This window comes from Lontra canadensis, unplaced genomic scaffold (assembly GCF_010015895.1).
Source record: "Lontra canadensis isolate GAN:19392208 unplaced genomic scaffold, GSC_riverotter_1.0 scaffold179, whole genome shotgun sequence".
NCBI lineage: Eukaryota > Metazoa > Chordata > Mammalia > Carnivora > Mustelidae > Lontra > Lontra canadensis.
The window spans coordinates 3112919-3135286 of NW_022631173.1; the positions used below are offsets into that span (position 1 = coordinate 3112919).

Here is a 22368-nt window from a genome sequence, read left to right on the forward strand (position 1 = left end):
TTTAAAAAATAAAAAAATAAAGATTTCATTTGACAGAGAGAGAGAGAGAGCACACACGCGCACAGGCAGAGAGAGGAGTCCCCGCTTCTCCCTTCCATTCGAGGCTCAATCCCAGAAAGGCAGTTTCCTGGGATCATGACCAGAGCGGAAGGCAGCTGTTTCACCGGCTGAGCCACCCAGCTGCTCCTGGATCCCACTCTTAGATCTCAGTCCAGGCATCATTTTCTCAGGGAAGTGCTCCCTGGCTGGGCTTTCTGATGGGAATAGCCAGCACCTATTTGCAGGGGCTCAGAGGTGAACTGACTTGCTCAGGGATGACAGCACTGGGCTTGGAACTCCAAATTACATGACTCCCACACTTTTAGTTAAGTGATGCTGCCAGCAAAAGCAAAGGGGACCAGAAGAGGGAGAGAGGAAAGCCAACCCCACTGCAGGGAGGCTTCAGGGAGGAAGTGGCCAAAAGGCTGAGTCGTGAAAGATGGATGTGAGATGAGAGGGCCATTAAGGGAGAAGGAGCAGCGGTAGCTAGGGCGCGAGGGAGGGCTCGATTTAATACCAGTGGGTGAGGCAGGGCCGGGGCAATGGGGAGAGAGCAAGAGATGGGGCTTAATAGACCCAGGGACCCCTCCTCAGAGTCCCTGCCGAAGGCGGGTGTGGCTGGGCCAGGGGACACCTTGTGGCACGTCCAGGAATTAAACTCTTTTCTGCAGACCAAGGATGGCTCTTCTCCCATGAGATTCTGTAGATGTTACCTGGATCCACAGGGCACCCTAACTTCCACCAGAGAGCACAGAAGGAACTGAAGGGACAGCCTGCACTGAATCAACCATATCTTCACAAAGACTCATCCTGATGGCAAGAAGGGGCCAGGACTCAGACTGTGACCACACTCTGGGCTCCATCCTTGACTGGGACTCAGTCTGGGACCAGGAGAGGGACTTTTCCCTAGTTCTCAGGCACCAGACCAGAGCTGCTGGAAGGACCAGGCATCCTGGCATGATGGGTAGACTTGTGGACTGGGAACTGGATACTTGAGCTTGGATCTCAGCTTTTCCTCGAGTCACTGTGAACTTTGGCCAAGTCATATCTCTCTGTGACTTAATTTCCTTCCCTATAACAAGAACCAGAATTCCCATGCCATATGCATATGGTGTCGTCCTGGACTCTGGGCTGGGTGAGCTTCCCTAGATTCTTATTCTCACCTCTGCCCCCCCACTTTTTGGTGTAAGATTTATTATTTATTTGAGAGAGAGAAAGAAAGAGCGTGAGAGGAGCAGAGGGAGAGGGAGAGGGAATCTCAAGCCGACTCCACACTGAGTGTACAGCCTGACATGGGGCTCCATCTCACGACCCGTGCTGAAATTGAGTCCCTCACTCAACAGACTTCACCACCCAAGCCCCTCACCACTGACTTTTTTTTTTTTAAATTATAGTATCAGGTAGGTATTATCTCCCCATTTTACAGACAAGTAAATGGAGGTTAAGAGCCAAGTGACTTGCAAGATTTGAGCTTGTGCTGTTTCCACTCCACCATAAAAGAATGAAAGCGGGTGCTTTCCCTGGGCTAAGTCCCAGTTGCCCACTCCTCACTGAACCCAGATTTCTACCCCACAGTAAGATCTTGGTCCTTCTAATGAGTTGAGCCCAGATCTGTCCTCCCAGCCTAGACTCTATCTAGCTGCCCTTCTTCGTCACCTGGGCTCCCAAGAGGACTCTGAGGCCAAATTTGTTTCAAACCCAGGCTCCACCGCTTACTAGATCTGTCACCTGGGTTAAGTTTCTTTGACTGTCTTTGCCACAATTTCTTCATCTCTAAATGGAGGATAATAATAGCACCTGCCTCTTAGGATTGTTTATGAGAAGGAAAGGAATCTGTGTTTGTAGAGTGCTTAGAATGGTGCTCCCATAGCAAGATTAAAATGTTTAAAATATAATGGGGGTTGGGACGTTCCCAGGTTCCGGGCTTAGCCTGGAACTCAGCAGAAGGGACATTTAAATCGCTCCGTTGACAACAGTTGTCCCTCCCCAGAGCCCGTGGATGTGAGTTCAGTCTATGGCCCTGGAGGCAAGCACGCTCCATTTTAGCGCAGAATAGAGCCAGGGCTGAAGGGGGTGAGGTGGGTAGGGGGAAGCGGGGAGCTTTCTGGGATGAGGAACTGCCCTTTGAAATGCGGGTGTCTAGGACACTGGAGAATGAATGCCAGGGAAAGGTTGGGGAGTGATTGTTTGGGTGTCAAAGGCAGGGACGGGGTTCTGGGATGAGAGCCGCCTTAGAAAGGTGTCTGGACCGCCCAGGGACTGAGGTTGCGGTGCCCGGTTCCCGATAGGCTTCGGGATCAGAAATGGGGCTGGACTCGCCGAGTCCTAGACTGCGCGCCTAACTCTCTCGGTGGCGCATTCCGGAGCCGGTCCCAGCGCCGCACAACCAGGCTCCGCTCCCTCCGGTGAAATTGCCAAATTAAAATGAATCATTTGGCCCATAATGGCCGAGGCGCTTATCGGGGGCGAGCGGACCCGCGGCAGTGCCTTATCTCGGCGGCGCACACTGCCCCGGCGCGCCTCGGCCCATGCTAACGAGGCCCAGAACGTGAGCGGGATTAGCGCGCGTCGCTGGAGGAGCCCGGGCGCGCGGGCGGGGGACGGGGACGGGGACGGGGACGGGGGCGGGGGCGGGCCTCCGCTCCAAGGACCAGGCCTCAAAATGGCCACACGCATCCCCCCGTAGCAGCAAAACGTGAGCATTCCGGCCTTTTTCTAGGGGAAAGCAACCTGCGGCCCCCCGCGGAACTCCCCATCAGTTCCTCTCTTCTTTTCCCCGCTCGAAGAAGAGGGCTTCGCTCCTTTTCCCGGTGTTTCTTTGGATGGGGGGCATTTTCCACCGACGCCCTCCGCTCGCCGCCGCCGCCCCTCCCGCCTCGGAGACTCTCTTCCTTCCTTCCCCTTTTTCCTTACGCAATATACAGAAATGCGCGAGGCGGTGGTTGGTTTTCATTTCTTCTTGGTGGTTGTGTGCATGCGGTGGGATTGTGAGTGCGTGTGCGAGCCGTCGGCAGTGCTGACTTCTTCCGAGTGTGGTCTTCCAGGCGGAGGGTTGTGTGTCCGAGTGTGATGGTGTCCGCGGTCTTTGGGCTGTTGATTTGGATTCTTCGAGCCCTCCTGCGTTTTCATCGCTGTATACGATTATGCTCGTTTTTCCTTCTCGACAAGAGTCTGGCTCTGCGTGTTGGGTTGTATTGTGACTTTGCGACTGTATTTGGGTGGTTTCGTTGTTGTGTCGGGCATATGTGATCCTGACTACGTTAGATATGTGTCCATGAACGATTGCGTTCTGATTTCGTTGTACCGTGTTGGCCAGTGTGCGGGCCTGACCATGTCGGCTTGGAGGGCAGCGCTGGGTTGTGTTTACTTTGCTTCCCTTCTGTGGGGCTGGACCGTGTGTGGTCCTGTCCGTACTGGGTTGTGTGCCTGTGTGCTTGTGTCCTTTAGAAGTGTATTTGCAGATCGGTGGGAGGTGGAGGGGAGGGCGAGCAGGAGATGGAACCGCAAGTTGAGGAGGCGGCAAGGGGGCGGGGAGAGGGATTTCACATTTTATTCCAAATTATGATGTATTCGGAAGCCAGTGTTGGCTTGGATGGGCAGACGGAGCCCGATCGGCGGCTGCTCTGTCCAGAGGCCGGTCCGTGCCTCGGTGTTCGAGGGGTTTGTTAGGGAGTGGGAGGTTCTTCCAGGCTCGAAGCTGAGCAGCGCTCGCCGAGGCCCGCGCCTTCACGCCGGTAGCCGCTGGCTTCGGTTTCCGCCGCACCCAGGCTTCATCCATTTCTGGTCAGTTTCGCAGGTACCTCCGCGGGGTCTGCGGTCTCGAGAGACCTGGAGAAGACAATGAGCGCATTCTCCGGGTTTCGCTCCTGGGGTGGGGACCCTCAGGTTAATCTACAAAGACACTTTTCCATCCCTTCCCCGGGTGAGCGACATTGCGGTGTGGGTCAGGTATCCGTCGCATGGGTGACCAGAGCCAGGCTTTGTGGAGGGATGGGGTCAGTGCTGCCCTCGCTGTATAAAAATGGATTTTGTTTTGCCAGTTATTGTGGTTATTAATGTCATCATCATCATCATCATCATCATCATCATCATCATTCTATTTAATTAAAGTAATCGTTGAGTAGCGAAGTGGCTTGTCCAACCTTTTAGCTTCTTAGGAGCGATAACAAAGCAGCCCGGTCCCCCCCCCCAGCTCTATATTTTTAAGTTGCTGGGTTTGAGGTAGGGAGAGAAAATGGAGAGAGGAACGGGGCACAGAGACGCTGTCATAAAGCAAAAATTAACCCGGACCTAAGACACGGGAATGAGTGGATCCCCCCTCCCCCACCATCTGGATTGGAAGAGGAGAAAGAAAATCTCCCGCATTGGACTGAAACCCCAGGGAAGAATTATTCCTATAATTCCACCAAAGCCAGAGCAAAAAGGAGTCCTTTGGAATTAATCCAGGATGTCGATGTGTAACCATAAACTGGACAATTTAGGCAAAACAAATTAAATAAAACCCTTTGGAGAAGAAAAAAATGCAACCTAGATCCCTCTGTCTTACACACTGGGGAGCAGTATTGGATTTTACCCTCCCTGTCTTTGCCTTGTTTATTGCTGCAAGGAATTATTAGAATTCTCCTGTACTCTGAACACTGAAAAAATGAAAATCATTGTGTGGAGATGGTTGAAAGGAAGGTGGCGGCGGGCTTTTCTTTTCTTTCTTTTCTCTCTCTCTTTCTTTCTCTCATTGGTAGGAAGAAAAGAGGGGACAGATAGATCAGATATTTGCCACCCCCATCCTCTTGGATCCGTGCTGTTCTGACTCCATTCCTGTGGGAAAATAGCCTTTGGAATTGGGTTCTGGTTTCGTTTTGCACTAAAGGTGGGCATGGAGAGAATGGGGACCTTGGACGTTCTGCCCTACAGATCAGGGTCTGAAAACCGGATTCCCCTTTTCCAACACACATTTACCCACCCAGTGGTGCTAGGCGTTGAGGCCGCTGATCCCGCCTGACCCGGGTTCCCAAGCCAACCGCATAGACCCGTCAGTGCTTAGAAAACAAACTCGGCCACACTGAACCAGACAACCCCGTTGGAGGGCCTGAAATTGTTCCCGCGGTCGGTGCAGACCTTATGCTCGTTGTTGTTGTTGTTGTTGGAGTAAATAGTTATTCCTGATTGGTCAAGTGTAGGGTTCTTTTTAAAGGGGGACTGGGGGAAGCTTCAAACACCTGCAGGGTGGGGGCAGAAAGGCATTTGCAATTCCCTGGGCTGCTTGGCGACAACAGGAGGTAATTCCCAGCCATTGACCCCCATTTCTCTCTCTCCCTCCCTCTCGCCCTCCCTCTTTCTCTCCACCCCCATCTTTCCTGGAAACTGGCTTTGGGCGCGGCAGACTGCCCAGGACCACACCGTGGCCTAACTGCTGGTCTCTCAGCGAGAGAGGGGAAAAGCAAAGATCCCCGTCCGCAGCTTGGACCTTGGCTCCCGCCCCTCTCCAGCGGCGGAGTGGAGATCCTATTCAGAGGGGCCGGTTTCTCTAAATATGCCCCAGGTGAGTTTTGGGGGAACAGTATCAGTGGAAACAGTGTCCAGGAAGACCTTGGGTTCCGGCCTGGGGTGGGGGAAGCTTAGGACAGAGGCCAGTCCAGTCTACAATTAGGGGAGGGAAGGACGAACCCAGAGCTGGGAATCTGGTATCTGTGTCTCTGTGACTTCTAGAGCCCTTTCCATTTTGATCCTGGGTAAAAACACCTAGCCGGACCTAGTTCCCCAGGCCGCTCCCATCAGTCCTGGTTCTGTGGGTGTTTCACAAGGCTCCTAACTTTGGCGCGGCTATAACCGGATGGTGCAGGCTGTGTGTGCCTGGGCCTCTGGCAGGAAGAAGGCCCAGCCACCCTGGCTAGCTAGCGCAGTCCCAGCTCGGGTGGGCCTTTACTGGGGCCTAAGGCCTAGGGTGGGGCTGTGCTGGAGCACCCCCTCGCTCTCTCACTCTCTCGCTGTCTCCTAGTGGCTGGGAAGGTGGTTCTCTTCACTGGTGCTTTTGGTTCTCCAGCAGGCTTGGGGCTCCCCCAGGGGGTCATTCGGGTGTGGGTGCATTATGAAGGACAGGAAGCCAGCTAGCTCTTAACTCACATACCAGGAGAGGCTGTTTTCATAGGAGAAATTTTCCCTGGCGGGCATTGGGAGCTGCCCGAGACCTAGTGCCTGCCCCCCAGGAGCTCCTGGGATCCCCATCTTGCTCAGACACAAGCGGAAATGTTGTGGCCATCTGGCAACAGGAGATGAGGATCCGGTGTTGGGGGCTTCTAGCTGGTTCTGGGCGACACAAAGACAGAGGACTTGTAATGGTCAAATAGTCTAGTGTCATTCTGTTCAAAAGCTTCTCCACACTCTCTCATCTTCCCCAAATAAAAACAAATGGACAAACAAAAATCACTCAGGCTTTCCTTCCAGTAATCTTAACCGAAGCCAAGTGATGGGGTTTAGTCCCCTACAACCAAAGGTACTTATGAGTGCTCTGTTGGCTTTTTCTGGAGCATGGACCCCTCCCCTGGGTGATCCTGGTTGCTGAACAGCCCGCCAGGTTTTCCTAAGGTCCGGGGATGGGTGGGGAGAGGTCGGTCACAGACCCTGGGAACCAATCATAGGTTTATCACAGGGAGCCTCCGAGATATAGATATTTATAGGTGGCTGGGGAGGGCATTTTGGGGCCAGGGTCAACTCATTTGGAATATGTGATCCTCTTGCCTCTCAGGGATCCGTGCCTACATGAAGACTTGTAATTAATCAGAGGGTATAAATGTGTCATAAGGAGAGCTTGCAGTGTGCACAGTTTGTTACTGAGTTAGAAGCTGTGGCTGAAGCACGTGTCACTGGGCACACAACGGTGTGTGAGGACAAGGTAGGGTAGGGCGCCAGGACCTTGGGGCTTGTCGCTTTGACCACAGGGTAGTATATTACTGGTGCATTTCCCTGCTGCAGGGAAGCCAGGAAGACTGGACTAGTAAACCTCTGGTGCAGTGTCTTGGCAGTCCCATTCTGTGGATAGGGATCTATTGTTTCCGCCATAGTCATAAACTCACTTCCAGTGAAGCCTTGAGGACCCACTGCCTTTGCGGCTCTTTTCACCAGGTCTTGGGGAATTCTGTTATTTCCTGGTGAGCCCATGGAGTTGGCACACCCAGGGCAGAAGCGCAATCCAAATGACAATTCTCCGTCAGCTTGTGTGTGGCAATTTTGCTGAGCTCTGAAGGAGGTTTCAGAAGGTCAGGTCTCTCTTCTGGGGTGGGAGGACGTTTCTCAGGCCAGCCCCCGCCCAGAGTGGTGCAGTGGCAGCACAGCTGCCCTGAATGATTAGATGGAATCTGCTTGGGGCCAAATTTGATTTTTGTGTATTTTATGCTATGAAATATCCCAATCATCTAATTTTGAGACGAGAAACCCTATTTTGAACATCTTATAAAGCCTATCGATTTGATTATATATGTGTGTATCTGTGTCTGTGTATGTGTGTGTGTTTATTTTATTAAAACAACTCAAAAGCACCCCCAAACTCCAGACCCAGAGTCTCCTGGTTTTTTGGTTTTTATTCTTTTGGGGCCTGGCTCCACGGGCATCCAAGCAGGGTGATGGAAGCTTCCACCCCTCCACCAGCAAGTGTTAGTGGGGAGTAGAGCCTCTTTGGTCACCCTGGAGTATGGTTGTGGAGAAAAGAAGGAGTGTCCTCAGCCCCAGTGATACACATAGGAGGGTGTAGACAGGAGGATAGTGTAGACAGAGCGAGATCGTAGTTCTGGTCTTGCTCTGTGGCTCCGTGGCAAATAGGTTCACATGACCTTGGGCAAGGCAGTCCCCTCGCTGGTTGGGTCTCCTTGTCAATAATAATGTTTACTTGAGCATTTGAACGGTGCTTTTAAATGCATTAATGAGGTATTGCTCCCATTTCCCAGACTACAACAGAGGCAGGAGAGGGGGATGGAAGAATTCAAGGGCCTTCATGATATCTCTTCCCACTCAAAGGTGGGAGCTGAGATCCCAGTGGCCTGGAGGCACTCTGAATGCCTGGGTTCCACATCCACTTAGCCAAGCCTCCCTTCCAGACCACACCTCATTTCTGAGTCCAGCTGAGCTCAAGGAGGTGGAATGTGGAGCTGGAGGAGGACTAGGGCTAGGATCATCTTCTCTCCCACGAGTCTCATCTCTGGTCTGGTGGGGAGTAAAGGGCCACTGGGGTTTCCAGCAGCCGCATAGACTACCCGGTGTATTTGCTTAGTGCAGAGGGACACTCCCTGCGGGGAGGGGGGGTGAATATGTGTTGAAAAGGAGGGCAGGAGTCTCTGCCAGCTGTGGCGACCCCGGGTCCTGCAGCCTCCATTCCCTGAGGTCTCTACTTGTTGAGAGGCAAGGGAGGCTCGAAAAGCACCCCACCTCCGCGCCAGTTTCCCCGCCAAAACCAAAAGGGGGGCGGGAGGAACACGGTCAGGGGATTTGTTCCCTCCTCTTCCCTTGCGGCCTGAGCAGGGGGACACGATGTTAGTTCTTTCTCGCCTCTTTCTACATTTCCTTCCTCCTTTTTTCCCCCTTCTGTTTTCTTTCGCTGGCTGTATTCCTTTTCTTCCAGTGCCTGTCGTCTTTTTCCATCTCCTCGGTCTCTGTGTCTCCCAGACACCCTCTCTCTTCTCCCAAACCAAAGTCCCTCTTTCCCTCCTGCCCCAGCCCAGCCGCTGGGCCTTCAGGCCCCGGAGAGGGTGGGGGGGGGGCGTGTGTCCACGTGGCATTAAGTCCGCCTCTTCCCACGTCTCGGTGCGCGAATTTCTCTCTGCCCTTCACCCACCCCTCCGTGGGCTGGGGGCGGTTGTAAGAGCCGGCGTCCCCTTGTCTGTCTGTCTGCCCGCAGGATGACGGAGCGGCCGCCCAGCGAGGCGGCCCACAGTGACCCCCCGCTCGAGGGACGGGACGCGGCCGCGGCCGAGGCCCGCATGGCCCCCCCGCACCTGGTACTGCTGAACGGCGTCGCCAAGGAGACGAGCCGCGCGGCCCCCGCGGAGCCCCCGGTCATCGAGCTGGGCGCGCGCAGCGGTCCGGGGGGCGGCCCCGCCGGTGGGGGCGGCGCCGCGCGGGACTTAAAGGGCCGCGACGCGGCGGCGGCGGCCGAAGCGCGCCATCGGGTGCCCACCACGGAGCTGTGCAGACCTCCCGGGCCCGCGCCCGCCTCGGCCCCTGCGGAGCTGCCCGGCGACGGCCGCATGGTGCAGCTGAGCCCGCCCGCGCTGGCGGCCCCCGCCGCCCCCGGCCGCGCGCTGCTCTACAGCCTCAGCCAGCCGCTGGCCTCCCTCGGCAGGTCAGCGCCACGGCGGGACGGGCGGGCGGGGTTGGGGGGGGGCCTCGGCCCAGGCGTCCCTCCTGCCCCTCGGAGCCACCGCCTTCCTCCCGACGGCGCGGAGCGGCGGGAGCGCAGGAAGAGAGGGGGTGCTATGAACCCGAGGGCGGAAAAGCCCGCGCACCCGAGCCCGAGCGCCAGCGACTGGGGGGTCCTCTGCGGGCGTGTGCGTGTGCGCGGAGCCGGCTGTGGGGTGCAGAGTGCATGAGGGTGCGGAAGCCCGAGAGTGGGTCCACGCCTTCGGGAGCGCGGGCTGTGGCTGCCAGTGAGCAGAAGCACGCTGACCCGCGCTGTATGGGGTGTGTGTGTGTGTGCGCGCGTGCGAGCGCTGTGGACCAAAGGGAGTCGTTTGAGTGTGAGCAAGAATGTGTCTGAATGCGCTCGCCATGCAATTCTTCTGGAAGCTGCAGCCCTCAGTGGACAGGTAAGAGATAGGGATCTGAGGTTGCAAGAGGGCTCCCTCCCCTGAAACCGCTACAGGGCCGGTGTGGGGAGCGGATTCCTTCCTCCCCTCCTGAGCCCCTATGCCCCTAGCTTCCGTCTCCGGCTGGGGTCTGTACCCCCCTCCTGTTAAGGTGTCCGTTCCCCAGCTGGGGCCACTGAGATGGTGGGGAGATGGAGGTAGGTTTGGGGTGGAGACAGGAAGATGAGGCAGGGGTTGACAATGTGGGGCAGTTAGTGAGTCTATAGGAGACCTTGAGGAGGAAGCTGTTGAGAGCCCAGAGTGGTGGGGCGGGGGGTGTAAGTAGCGGTCAGTGGAGGGAGGTTTCCTTTCTGTTGTCTGTCCACAGGCCCCCTGGGACCAGGGCAAAGGTGAGGGTGATTTGTGGGAAAAGGGACCGTGTGCCCTGTGAGTTGCCCACCATCAGGTGTGAATGAGACCCCCTGCCTGTGTGGGTACCTGTTTGGGAGGGTAGGTGTCTGTGGATTGTGTGCTCGCTTCTGGGAAGGGGCGTATGTCTGCCGGTGGGGTGTGTGTATTCAATTTTGCGTTTGCTCCATGTGTTCACTTCTGACTGTGTGTCGGAGGGAGGGGTGTGTGGGTGTGTGGCCCCTTCTTCCCTTGTTTGTCTCACCGAGGAGAGAGAGTGGCAGCATTCTGTGGGTGTGTTTGGGTGTCTGTGTGTGATGCTCCTTCTATCCCAAACCCAGGTACGAAGGGAGCAGGGTTGCCCTTGTTTTCTGGGGGGAGGGGGCTGAGGAACCTGTGGGGAGGATCCCTCAGGAGGCTTTCTCCCCTCCACCTACATGTGATGTTGTGATCTGCCTGCTCCCTCCCACAGTGGGTTCTTTGGGGAGCCAGATGCCTTCCCTATGTTTGCCACCAACAACCGAGTGAAGAGGAGACCCTCCCCTTATGAGATGGAGATTACTGATGGTGAGTCTACCTGCCTCTCCCTTTGTACTCACCCCTCGGGCTGGTTAGAGCCACCGAAGATGGGATCTTCAGGGACTACACCACAGGTGTCTCACATAGATGGGTTGGCTGCCTTGGAGGGAGAGTCCTTGCCCTGCAGCTGACCTGGGTCAAGGGAAAGTCATGGGTGGGGCTGGGGGGGCCATCCTCACGCTCCTGGGAAGAGGGCACATGGCAGTGAGGACACATTGCAGCATTTAGCCCAAATCTCTAGGGTCAGTTGCAGTCCACACTGTAGCTCCATTTCCACACTTGGTAAGAATCCCAGGGGGAGGGCAGAAGACCCTCAGGGATTTCTTACACCTCCTCCCAAGTCCTTTTTGGAATCTGGAGTCTGCTCTCTGCCTGGAATTGGAGAGCTAAGGCCCTTGTCCCAGGTCCCATTATTGTGGGGCCCTCTTGTCCCCTGTTCCATACCCAGGGCTGAGACCTGGAGTTCCTGTCCCGACATCACAGAATCTACCCTGCCCTCCCGGCATCCTCTAGAAGGTCCCCAGCACTACTATTGTGAACTACCTGAGTAGTCTTCCATGCTGAACTTGGGAAAGGGGTTGGATGAATGGGAAATTTGGAGTATCCTGGCCCTCTTCCCATGTAGTAGATGAGACCCAACACCAGGTGGCGGGAGAGCAGGCCCTTCAGAGCCCAGGACTTGGAGCAAATCCCTGGAGCTGCTGCCCATGTGTCAGCTCCACTGGGGCCTGGAACCCCTGTGGGAAGGACACCTGAGGCTTTGAAGCCGGACTGGGATTTATTCAGGGAGCCAGCAGGAGGGATATGTATGGAGCTGGAGCTTCTGGAGAGGAGTCCTCTGTGGTGTTCTGGAGGGGAGAGGGCATAGAGTTTGGACAAGGAACAGACCTTATAGGACCTAACCAGCCAGGGACTTGAGGCGTGTAGGTCCAAGAGGGAAGCGTGGTGGGTTGTCAGCGCTGCTGGGTTAGAGAGGGGAGGGAGGTATATCAAATGGAGAGTAGGCAGGACCAGCCACAAAGTTCCCCAGGGAAGAGACATTTTTTACGGAGGGCAGAAGATAGGAGAATCAGGCACAGAGAAGAGGAAGGAGGAGAAGGGGACAGGAGTTGAGGGTTTGGGGGGAGTGCGGAACTACAGGGAAGCCATTACTCATAAATGTCACCAATATTTACTGAGCACCTACTCAGTGCCTGGCCTAGGAGAGGCGGAGGACACAGAGGGATGGACAGACTTGGGGAAGAGGAAGGTGTAGAGAGGTGGGGAGTTCTCTGGGAAGCTGCCAGAGAGGAATAGACAGAAATGGAGGTGGAGAGGAAGGTGTGTGTGTGTGGGGGGGGCGGTACAGAGTAGGTCCGTGAGACTTTGGAATCAGAGATTTCACCAAAAATAATCCATAGAGGTGGAACTAATGCAAGGGCTGAAGTCGGGACTTGGGGTGGATTCCTACTGCTGAACTTTTCTGATTCTCTGTTTCCTCATTTGGAAAGTGGGGAGAGTAGTTTCCTCACAGCTTGTTGAGAGAGTACAGTGGGGTAAAGTGTTTTTAGGACCTGGCTGGGGGTAGGTCCTCCTTTCGGAGTTCTGTCTCGCTGCAGCCGTGACAGCAATTGTCATGTGTCTTCCCCACCTAGTTGCTCCCTCCAGGTCAGCCAGCATTAGCCATGGAGCAGGGATGGACCTCCTCATGTCACGGTTGAGGGACGGCCCTCTGTCTGGCCCGGAGGCCAGAGAACAGAGAGTTATTTCCTCTGCGGCAGGCAGCCCAGGGGAGGCCGGCCGGCAGGTGTGCTGTTTTTTCCCAGTCTGGGGCTGGTCTTTGGCAAAGAGTCAGCTGGGCCCTGGGCCTGTTGGGGTTTGGAAAATCAGCTTGCAGAGGCTATCAGGCAGGGGGTACGTGGTCCTCCCTGAGAGGTGGTGTGTGTGTATATGTATATACATGCATGTGTGCATCCGTGTGTATGTGTGTCCATGCCAGTGTCCATGACCGGATGAGCCATCCTGGGCTCTCCTTAGAGGGGAAGCAAGCTGTAGGTCCAGGGGAGGCCTTGACCCCTCCTCTCCCGTTTTTGCCTATCTTAGCTTCCCCTTTCTGAGGTTGAAAAGGGCGAACAAATATCCCCAGCCTGGGAGTTCTTTCAGTGCATGGAGCTTCCTGGTGACTGCTGGGAGCCCAGTGCTGGGCTGGCCTCAGTGTTGGGGAAGGGAGCGGCCACCTCAGCCCAGGAGCTCAGGAGCATCAGGAGGGCCCCCTTCTGTTTTCTCTGGCTTTGGGAACGCCAGGTCGGGCTGGGACATTGAGTGCAGTGCTTTGAATGCCATAGGTGCTCAAAACATGCACACTGGAGTCTGTCACTGCTTCACAAGGCTCAGGACATGAATATAGTCTGAATTTCAGTCTAGTCTGTCATCAGTAGACATGGAGAAACTGAGGCAGCCCTCAGACACCTGTTTCGAGCCTTGCATGGCCCATCTCTCCATTTCTTTTCTTGGGGAGAGAGCCCACAGGGTAGGTTGTTTTCCCTCTTGTCTCTACTCTACTCCATTCCCGCCACCTGCCAGCATGATCAGCCTACCCTGTTTTCCATCACTCTTAGAATAGAGTCCCCACACTTACTGCAGAGACCTGTGGGGCCTGGAACCAGTCTACTCTGATCGCACCCACACTAATTAACCAGGTTGGCTTGGGCCATTTTCCAGCTCAGGGCCTTTGCACATGGTGGTCTCTCTTCCCTACCTGGGCCTGGCTGGCTCTTCTTCAGCTCAAGTTCTTACCTTATAGATGTCTCCTTCTCCAATATGCCATCCCCAACCGCCTCAGCTAAACGTAGTGGCTCCTTTCCATCTGTTACTACATTTGGCCTCCGGTTTCTTTATTTGTTTGCTGCTTGTTCATCATCTGTCATCACCATTAAAATGTATGCTCCATGAGGACAGGGACCCTATTTCCCTTAGTGCCTGACACGGTGTCTGGCGCGGTGCCCGGTTATTAGTATGTAACCGGTGGATGGGTGACGGTAGCTGCCATTTACTGAATGTTTAATCTGAGGCAGGTTTGTATTAAGGACTTTACCTGTGGTAGTTGTTCGATCCATGTGACAGTCTCATGATTTCAGTTACTCTTGTATTATCTCTGTTTTACAGATGACTAAGCTAAAGCACAGAGAGTTTAAGTAACCTGCGCCGAGTCACTGTCTAGTGAGTCCTAGTCAGGGATTCAGTCCAGAAAGTCTGGCTCCAGAGTTTGTCTTTCTCACTAGGGCTGTATGGCCTCTTGGCACAATGAATGAATGACATAATGTCCCTGTCCTCAAATGCCTCACAGCCCCAAGAGAGAGACAAGCATAGACACTAATGGTCAAAAGTCACAGAGGGGTGCCTGGGTGGCTCAGTCAGTTAAGTGTCTGATTCTTGGTTTCTGCTCAGGAGGTGAACTCCGGGTTGTGAGATTGAGCCCCTCATCAGGCTCCACACTCAGCACAGGACTGTTTAAAAGACTCTCTCTCTTTCTTCCTCTGCCTCACCCCTTCCTCCTCTGTCAGATGTGTGCACACATGTGCGCACATGCTGTCTTTCTCTCTCTCAAATAAATAAATAAATAAATATTAAAAAAAAAAGATGATGGAGATCAGGGAGTTGTAGGGCCATGGTTGTTGGTGAGGTCTGGCTGGAGGGGTTGAGGGAAATTCCCCGAGTGGAGGAAACAGATGAATGGGGGTTTGAAGGCTGAGTAGGAGTTTTCTTTTCTTTTGGTAAAGATTTTATTTATTTATTTGACAGAGAGGGACAGTGAGAGAGGGAGCACAAGCAGGGGTCGTGGGAGAGGGAGAGGGCAAGCTTCCCATTGAGTAGGGAGCCCAGTGCGGGGGTTGATCCCAGGACCCTGGGATCATGACCTGAGCTGAAGGCAGATGCTTAATGACTGAGCCACCCAGGCGCCCCAGGAGTTTTCTAAGTAAAAAGCAAGAAGGCATTCTAGGTTTCCCAAGTTTTCCAAAGGATAGTTTCCATCACTCTTAGAATAGTACAGGAGAAGGTGCCTTGGGGGACATCTATCTCATATTTTTAAACTCTTGTCCTCCTACCTCCAGGTCCCCACACCAAAGTAGTGCGACGCATCTTCACCAACAGCCGAGAACGATGGCGGCAGCAGAATGTGAATGGGGCCTTTGCTGAGCTCCGCAAGCTGATCCCCACACATCCCCCAGACAAGAAGCTTAGCAAGAACGAGATCCTCCGCTTGGCCATGAAGTACATCAACTTCCTGGCCAAGCTGCTCAATGACCAGGAGGAGGAGGGTACCCAGCGGGCCAAGCCTGGCAAGGACCCTGTGGTGGGGGTTGGTGGTGGAGGCGGTGGGGGAGGGGGCGGTGCACCTCCTGATGACCTCCTGCAGGACGTGCTGTCCCCGAACTCCAGCTGCGGCAGCTCGCTGGATGGGGCGGCCAGCCCGGACAGCTACACCGAAGAGCCGGCCCCCAAGCACACAGCCCGCAGCCTCCACCCCGCCATGCTGCCAGCCGCTGATGGAGCAGGTCCTCGGTGATGGGGCCGGGGCTGTTCAGGACCAGCCGGGAGGGCATCCTCAGGCCGCCGGGCCCATGGGCTTCAGGGCAGGTGGGGTGAGGATCGGGCAGCTCTGAAGCAGGGCAACGGACTCGATGAGCTTTCCTTGGTGTCTGAACTTGGCGGAGCTCTAACTGTCCCCGGGGCAGCTTCCCTGACTCCTGCCTCAGTGGGAGAACAGAAAAATGGAGCAAAGTGGTAGGTACTTTTTATGAAGACGGCACGGTCTTCCCCCTTCCCCCAATCCCTAAGACTTCTCCAGTAAGAAGCTGGACTGACACTGCTTTTGGCCTGGAGCTTAGGGGCCTTGTCTTTGCCAAGACCTGGGGTTATCAGCTCTCCCCAGCAGCATCCAGCAGCCTCTGCCTTGCCTTTAGCCCCTCCCAAGCTGGCTGGTGTGGCTTGTGTGGCCACTCTGTCCAAATATGTAGGTACCCAGTCGCCGCCCATTTCTGGGTGAGCCCCATCTTCACCCAGGCCCATGTCGGTTCACCCAGCTTGCCAGCTGCTGTAGACAGTCACAAGCCTCGAGGTGCCTTCTACAGGGTCTGGTTGAAGAAGATGGCCAGTGGACAGCCTGCTCTCAACTAGCTGGGCCAGAGGGTCAGAAAACCCAGTAGCCCTTACTGCTTGCCCCGGGGATCAAAGCTCTGCTTTCTCCCCACTGAGACTTGCCTTCCTAATCCTTGCGGGGACTGAGTCTGTAGCTGAGAGCATGCCTTGGCAGGCCTCATGAAGGCAGAGAGAGGGAGAATGGTGAGTGTGACATTGAACCAGAGCTCTTTGGGGCTTTGGGTTCGAATCCTGGCGGTGTCTCAGAGCAGCCTGCCTGTACTCTCCACTCCCCGCCGCTGTTCTGGTGGCGAGCCAATGGCTGTGTGCCGATGGCCCTGCGCCGCTGCTTAGAGTGGATGTGCAGCCCCGTCTGTGGGTCCCCCGATGTTCTTCTCCAGGGTGTGTGTCTGCTGACGGTCTGGTCTGAACCCAGCTCAGCACAAACCCTGTCCTGCGAATTCCTGGCATTTGGGATTTTTGCTTGACTTTAGTTATTGGTGGGATCTTTAGGTCTTGATAAGACCCAGGCTGTAGCCCCACTTGGAGGGCAGGGGGAAAACCAATCAGAGACCAGGCCCTGGCTGAGATCCAGACAACTGCACATTCACGCAGCAGAATCTCCAGCACCCCTGGATTCTACAACTCTCAGTCATCTAGGGTGTGTATGGAAGATTGGCTTACCACCACAGGAGCAACCCCCTCTGAGAGCTGTACATGAAATTTTTGTAAATCGAACCCTTATCCTTCATCTTTTAAAGAAATACTACCGCAAGTCCTTTTGTAAAGTGAAGAATTTTTTTGTAGAGTGGACCACTGCCCCTTGTTGATCTCTTGTGTCAATCCAGGTGGTGGGACATGGTTTTCTTAAGGCCAGGCCTGCCTGTGACATGCGTTCCACACCCATGGAACAAACCCCGCACAAGCCCTATACACGTGTCATTGTACCCTCAAGTCACCGCAGCCACCTCCCACCAGATTCTGTCTTTGAGGTTAAAGGGAAGACAGTCCCACCCAGTGAAGGGCTTTGAGCAGAACCCTGTGCTCACAGGGCACAAACCTGGCTCCGTCCCTTCCCTCTTAAGTTGTGAGGTCCAGTTTGTGAGTAGGGGAGCAACGTGGTAATCCTTTAGCACTCAGACTCTGTCCATTTCAGACCCCCAGCATCCTATTTTGCTGAACATTAGGCTTGTTTTCTTTCCAATGCTTGGAAGCTCCTGTGAGGAATCCCATCTGTGTAAAGAGGGAGCTCCTATCCTCAGTCCTAAAGCTGCGTTTGTTTCCCGGTGGATTAATTTGACTCGGAGTGAACAGTGGCCACAGTATGGATGGATGGAGAGGTTTTAGGAGACGGATCGCTCATTCTATCAGGAACTCAGGCTTCTGGCTTCCTCTTCTCTCAGACTTGCAGAATGACATGGATAAGTTACCCCTCTCTCAGTGTCCATTTCTCATAAAATACCCTGGCTTGGCCTGTCTACTAGGGCTGTGGATTCCATTCCAAGTGAAATCATGAAAGTAGAAGCATTTTGAGACCAGAAAGAACTCTTTCGACCTCAGCATCATTCCTGCAATGGGGTTTCCCATCCTGAGTCCAGGGCCTGGGCAGTGGGCCAGTCTGCCTGACTGCGCAGGATCTGGGTAATTTAGGTTCCAAACCACTTTTGCCTGAGTTATCCTGATTGTCCTCATTTCTCCAGGTTGACCTCATTTGTGTCTCCTTCCAAGGAGAGGTAGAGGAGTGAGAATGGAAAAAGATATGGGCAGAGAACATGTAAGACATAACACAGCTTCCCGCAACGGGCCTGGGTAGGGATGGGCAAAGCCTCATGTTTTTGTAAGACTGACTGAAGATCCAAAATTTTAATGTTCATCTGCACCCCAACTCGCCCCACCCACCACACCCTCCTCCTTCCTCTGCCTCGTCACCTATGAAGAAATGGCAACCTTCCAAGAATAATACCTGTGCCAAGGGAAAAGATGTAAAGGGGGAAAAAATCGAGAACAGAGATGATTGTAAAAACTGGAGGGATTCGCATCTTTTCAGGAAAATTCTTATGCTTTTATTGGCGGTGACAAACGACAAGATGGTACAACCTTTCTTCTTTTCCAAAAACAGAGCAAAGGGCCCAGCATCTGTAGTCAGCCGACAACTATCTCGGCCTTTGGGGATGGTCTGGTCGTACTTGTGATTCCAATGGTACGTGACCCCCCGCCGAAGGCTCGCCCCTGCCCCTGTACATAGAGCGTTGTTCCTGTGGGCGGGCCCAGCACTTTCCGTCTATGTTGTACTGTACGTGATGGGTTGTATTGGTCTCTGCATTTTTCTGCAGAAGAGGAGTAACCGCTCCAGGTACCTTGACCTTTGTACAGCCCGGAGGCCAATACTGTGGGCGTGACTCTTTAGCGACACAACCCTTGTGGTGATGATGTGTGTATATATATATGAGGATATATTGGGAAGATTTCTAAATAAAAGTTTTACAGACGGGCTTGGACTCTGTCCTTGTAGCTTATACACCCCACGCCTGGGAGTTGGGACATTACAAGGAAGGGGCCTGGTAAGAGCCTGTCTCTCCCGTAATGGAGGGAACTCCAGAGCTCAGCTGTCTTCTCAGGGTGGGATCCTACCCACCACCCACCACTCGGAGGCTCCCCCCATGAAGTTTCCATTCTTTTCGCTCTGCCAGACTTCAGAGCGGGGGACTCTTCTTAGCATCGTGCACCCACACTTTTGGCTCGGGGCCACCCCACAGATGGTCCCCTGTATGCTTTGGGTTCAGCCGCCATGGCTGAGCCGGTTGCTTTTATCATTGGTTCAGGACAGACTAAGTTCTCGGCAGAGCAGGATCCCAGGGGCCCTGATGACTCAAAGGGAGGCTGCCTCTCTTATGCCTGGCTCTTTAGGGTCTGGGGGTGCAGGACTCACGTGGGGCTCGGGGACAGGCTGAGGCTTTGGGGTTAGTGATCAGTGAATGGAGGCTCAGGAATGTGAAGGCCCATACAGGCAGGGACTCCGGATTCTGGGCAGGGAGGGGAGGTCAGGGGTAGGGTGGAAGGGGCGGGTGGGGTTCCGCAAATGGACCGTTGGAACTTCAGGGAGCTCAGTAGGTCAGAATTTCCAATGGAGAGCCAATCCTTTCATTTAACAATATTTTTTTAACCCCTCCAATGGGCCAGGTGTTATTCTAGGTACTGGAGATCCAGCAGTGAAGAAAACCAACATCCCTGTTCTTGTGTTGCTTGAATTCTAGCAGGGAGATGGTAAATGCACAGATCAGATACATGTGAACATATGAAATACATTGATTATGGGATTGACATAGTAAAGATACAGCACATTAGAAGCGGATTAGTATTAGGGAAAAAAGATGAGCTCAGAAGGGAACTCAAGGGGCCCATGGATAACCCTGGCTCCTTTGGGGTCAGCCTTGCTCATTTCACCAGGCTTGGATCTTGGTGGCCCCTGTCCTAGGAAGCTTCCACCTGTAGCTAGGAGGGCCAGGGCTTGGCAGAACTTGGGATCATGCCCTGGCCCAGAGAGAAGCTTCTGGGCTTTTGGAAGACTCCCAAGTGTGCTTCTCCCTGGCCCGGGGAAAAGAGGCCCTTGGGGGGACAGGATGATGAGACAGTCCTGGCGGGGAGGGCAGGGTGGCAGGAAGAGAGAGAGTGTGTGCACAGGACAGTAATTTCAGAGGCTATGATAAAAGGGGGTTTGGAGTTGAGGAAGTGGTTAGCCAAGCCCAACACAGCGGTCACTGATGCTCTGGCCAGAAGAGCATCAGGGGAGGAAAATGAGAAGGGAGGAGCACCCACTTCCGGAAGGACCTTTCCCAGGAGAAGGCAAGGCAGTCCACCTCCAGAGAGGTCAGGAGGAGCTGACTCTGTGACCACCAGGCAGAGGCTGTGAGGCTCTTGACTGCCCAGGTGGGCCAGGCCCTTGGGGATCATTTGGGCTAATGTCTCCAACTCCAGGTGGGAAGACTGAGGCCCAAAGAGGAAGGGAGTCTTCCCAGGGCCACACATCCCTGGAATGGTAAGAACAGTGGCAAGCAGGGCAGGACTAGACTTCCTGCCTCCCGGGACATCCTGTGCCCACCTCAGGGAAGGGACCGTATTCCTCTCCTTCTGCCCTTTGTTTTCTCTGCTCCTGCTGGACTCTCCTTTCTGTCCCACTGCCTTTTTTTTTTTTTTTTAACCATCCAGTTTTAGACTTTTTGTTGCTATCGTCTGTGTCCATCTTCCATTCATCTGGCTAACTTGTCTCCAGCATCCAGAAGACTGCCCTGACACTGTGGGGCCTTCCTTTCCTCTGTGCTGGCTAATGTTTGCCCCCTTGTCTGCTTCCCCACTCAAACATGAGCCCCTCAAGGGTCAGACCACGCCTCATTTGTCTCTAGGCCTCCCACGGGCCCTGGAAGACCCAGCATGGGACCCATTCAGTATTTACTGTATGAAGAGGTTCTAATGTATGGAATGTCCTAGCTCAGTGTTGAGGCCAGCATGGAAGAGAGGGGGGATGGGATGGATGGGTGGGAGGCTGGGTCATCCCTACAAACATCCCTACAAACACCCCTCCTGCAATGTTCCTCAACCCCCACCTAATACCACAGTCCTGGGTTGGTTAGGGACAAATGGACCACTCTTCCCCTCCGGTTGCTTCTGTTGGTGGGGAAGTAGGATGTGAAGTTTCTCTGGCTGGGCCCCAGCAGCTGGTGAAGATCAGGAAGCCGTTTATCCAAGTCCTCAAGGCAACCTTGCCTCCTTGTGCTGCCCACTGCCCCTTCTCTACCTGGAAAGAACTGAAGGTGCCCCCTCTGGCCCCACTGCCCCGCGCAAGTCAGGTAAGTGCCTCCGTCCAGCGTACTGAGGACATGCCATGGGGCTGCACACAGTGTCCAGCAGCGGCCATCATGAGTCACAGTAAGGAACCAAGTAAGTCAGGATCCCCCGGACATTCTCTCTGTTGTCCAGAGAAGGAAATGAGGCCTAGAGAGGGGCTGGGGTTTCACATAGATTTTGCAGGATTTGAATTGAGGTCTGAGTCCAGAGCCAGTACTCACTGACATTCAAGAGCGGAAGAAGAAATAGCCAATAAGTAGTTGGCGTTCGGCGAGCAGATAGGCCTGGGCTGTGCCTCAGGGAAGCTAACAGCTCAGCTTGTCCAGCAATCTGCCCAGGACCACAGGCAATGAGTGTGGGCACGGGGGAGCTTGCCCAGACCAATGGGCTCGGCTTGTGGCAGTCGACGTGGTGTTGGTTCAGGAAGGGAGAGGCCAGGACGTGGGTGGGATAAACCAGGAAAGGCAGCTGGGTTGCAAAAAGACCCTGGCTTTTGGGGTCAGACTTACCTGGCTTGAAGTTCCAAGACTGCCACAGATTGTGGGGATGGCAGAAGATAGAAAGAGGGCCCTGTCTGATTCCTGGTGGCCTGGGCTGGAGTAGGGTCCCCAGGAGGGAGGACCAGTATCGCTGGAGCAACTCGCATCCGCCATTGAGAGGAGATGCCTGGGGCTCAAGACAGGCTGAGCCTCCCTGCAGAGGCACCTGGATTACAGGACATGACATTCTTTAAGAAACGTGCCCCAGCCTCCACCTCAGGTTCTTTCCAATTCAGCAAACATGTACTCTGGGCCTCCAGGGTCTCCCCTGGCCCCTGCACTCCTCTCACCCAACACTTTCTTCTGGGGTTGTAGGGCTCTGTACCTGTTACCCTCCATGCACTCTCCACCCAGCCTCCGAGCCCCTGAGCCCCTGGGCTCCTGACAGACAGGGACAGGGTAAGCCCCTTGCCAGCTCCCCCACACTGGCCAGCATGCCGCAGGTCCAGAGGAATGATTAATGTTTCCACTCCCCCCCCTACCCTCTTTCTCTCTTCTGCCATCCCCAGGTATAACCCTATCCCAACCCCATTTCTAGCAATAATAATGGCTCTTTCTATAAAGCACAAGCACTCAATGTAGATTCTTTTGAAATCCCATGCCAGCCCTGAGAGGTGAGAATTTGTAGCTTCACTTCGCAGATGACAAAACTGAAGCTCAGAAAGGGTAGGTGATTTACCCAAGGTCGCACAGCAGTACAATCTGTGTCAGTCTTGGAACTTCAAGCCAGGTAAGTCTGACTCCAAAGGTCAGGCTCTTTCTGTGGCCCAACTGCCTTTCCTGGTTTATCCCACCCATGTCCTGGCCTCTCCCTCCTTGAGCTGACCCCAGGCTGCCAGTGTAACCTGATGCCCACTGTGACATTCCCTCCATCTCCTCCTTTCCCTCCGCACTCACTTAGTTGGAACCCTGCCTCCCTCCCCAGCCCCTGGCCTTCTCTGTCCACACAATAACAGGATGTGATCCGTTCAAGAGAGGAAGTGGGGAGGACGGGCAGTGCTGATAGCGCATTTCTGACTCTCCACTCCATGCCTCCCCTCCCCTTTGGGCTGCCTTCCATGAGGCTGCCTCCT

At 54.5% G+C, this 22368-nt stretch overlaps 1 protein-coding gene across 4 annotated transcripts; it reads left to right on the top strand.

Moving 5' to 3' along the window:
• Positions 1-2677: 2677 nt before the first annotated feature.
• TAL1 (TAL bHLH transcription factor 1, erythroid differentiation factor) lies at positions 2678-16254 on the top strand. 4 transcript variants are annotated; one of them, XM_032846658.1, is made up of 5 exons: positions 2678-2734; positions 5420-5578; positions 8924-9367; positions 10690-10784; positions 14888-16254. In XM_032846658.1, exons 3-5 carry the CDS (start codon positions 8925-8927, stop codon positions 15340-15342), a joined length of 993 nt encoding a protein of 330 aa, XP_032702549.1. In that variant the 5' UTR covers positions 2678-2734; positions 5420-5578; position 8924; the 3' UTR covers positions 15343-16254. The 4 variants fall into 4 exon arrangements, with proteins under 4 accessions (XP_032702549.1, XP_032702550.1, XP_032702548.1 ...); XM_032846657.1 differs by lacking the exon at positions 2678-2734 and adding an exon at positions 2764-3822; XM_032846659.1 differs by lacking the exon at positions 5420-5578 and having other exon boundaries at positions 2680-2734.
• Positions 16255-22368: the final 6114 nt, after the last annotated feature.

Excerpts from the sequence above, each read along its gene's own strand:
- TAL1 (XM_032846658.1), top strand. The coding sequence starts at position 8,925 with ATGACGGAGCGGCCGCCCAGCGAGGCGGCCCACAGTGACCCCCCGCTC. Across the intron at positions 9,368-10,689 it reads CCGCTGGCCTCCCTCGGCAG|TGGGTTCTTTGGGGAGCCAG; the intron begins GTCAGCGCCACG and ends TCCCTCCCACAG. Across the intron at positions 10,785-14,887 it reads TGAGATGGAGATTACTGATG|GTCCCCACACCAAAGTAGTG; the intron begins GTGAGTCTACCT and ends TCCTACCTCCAG.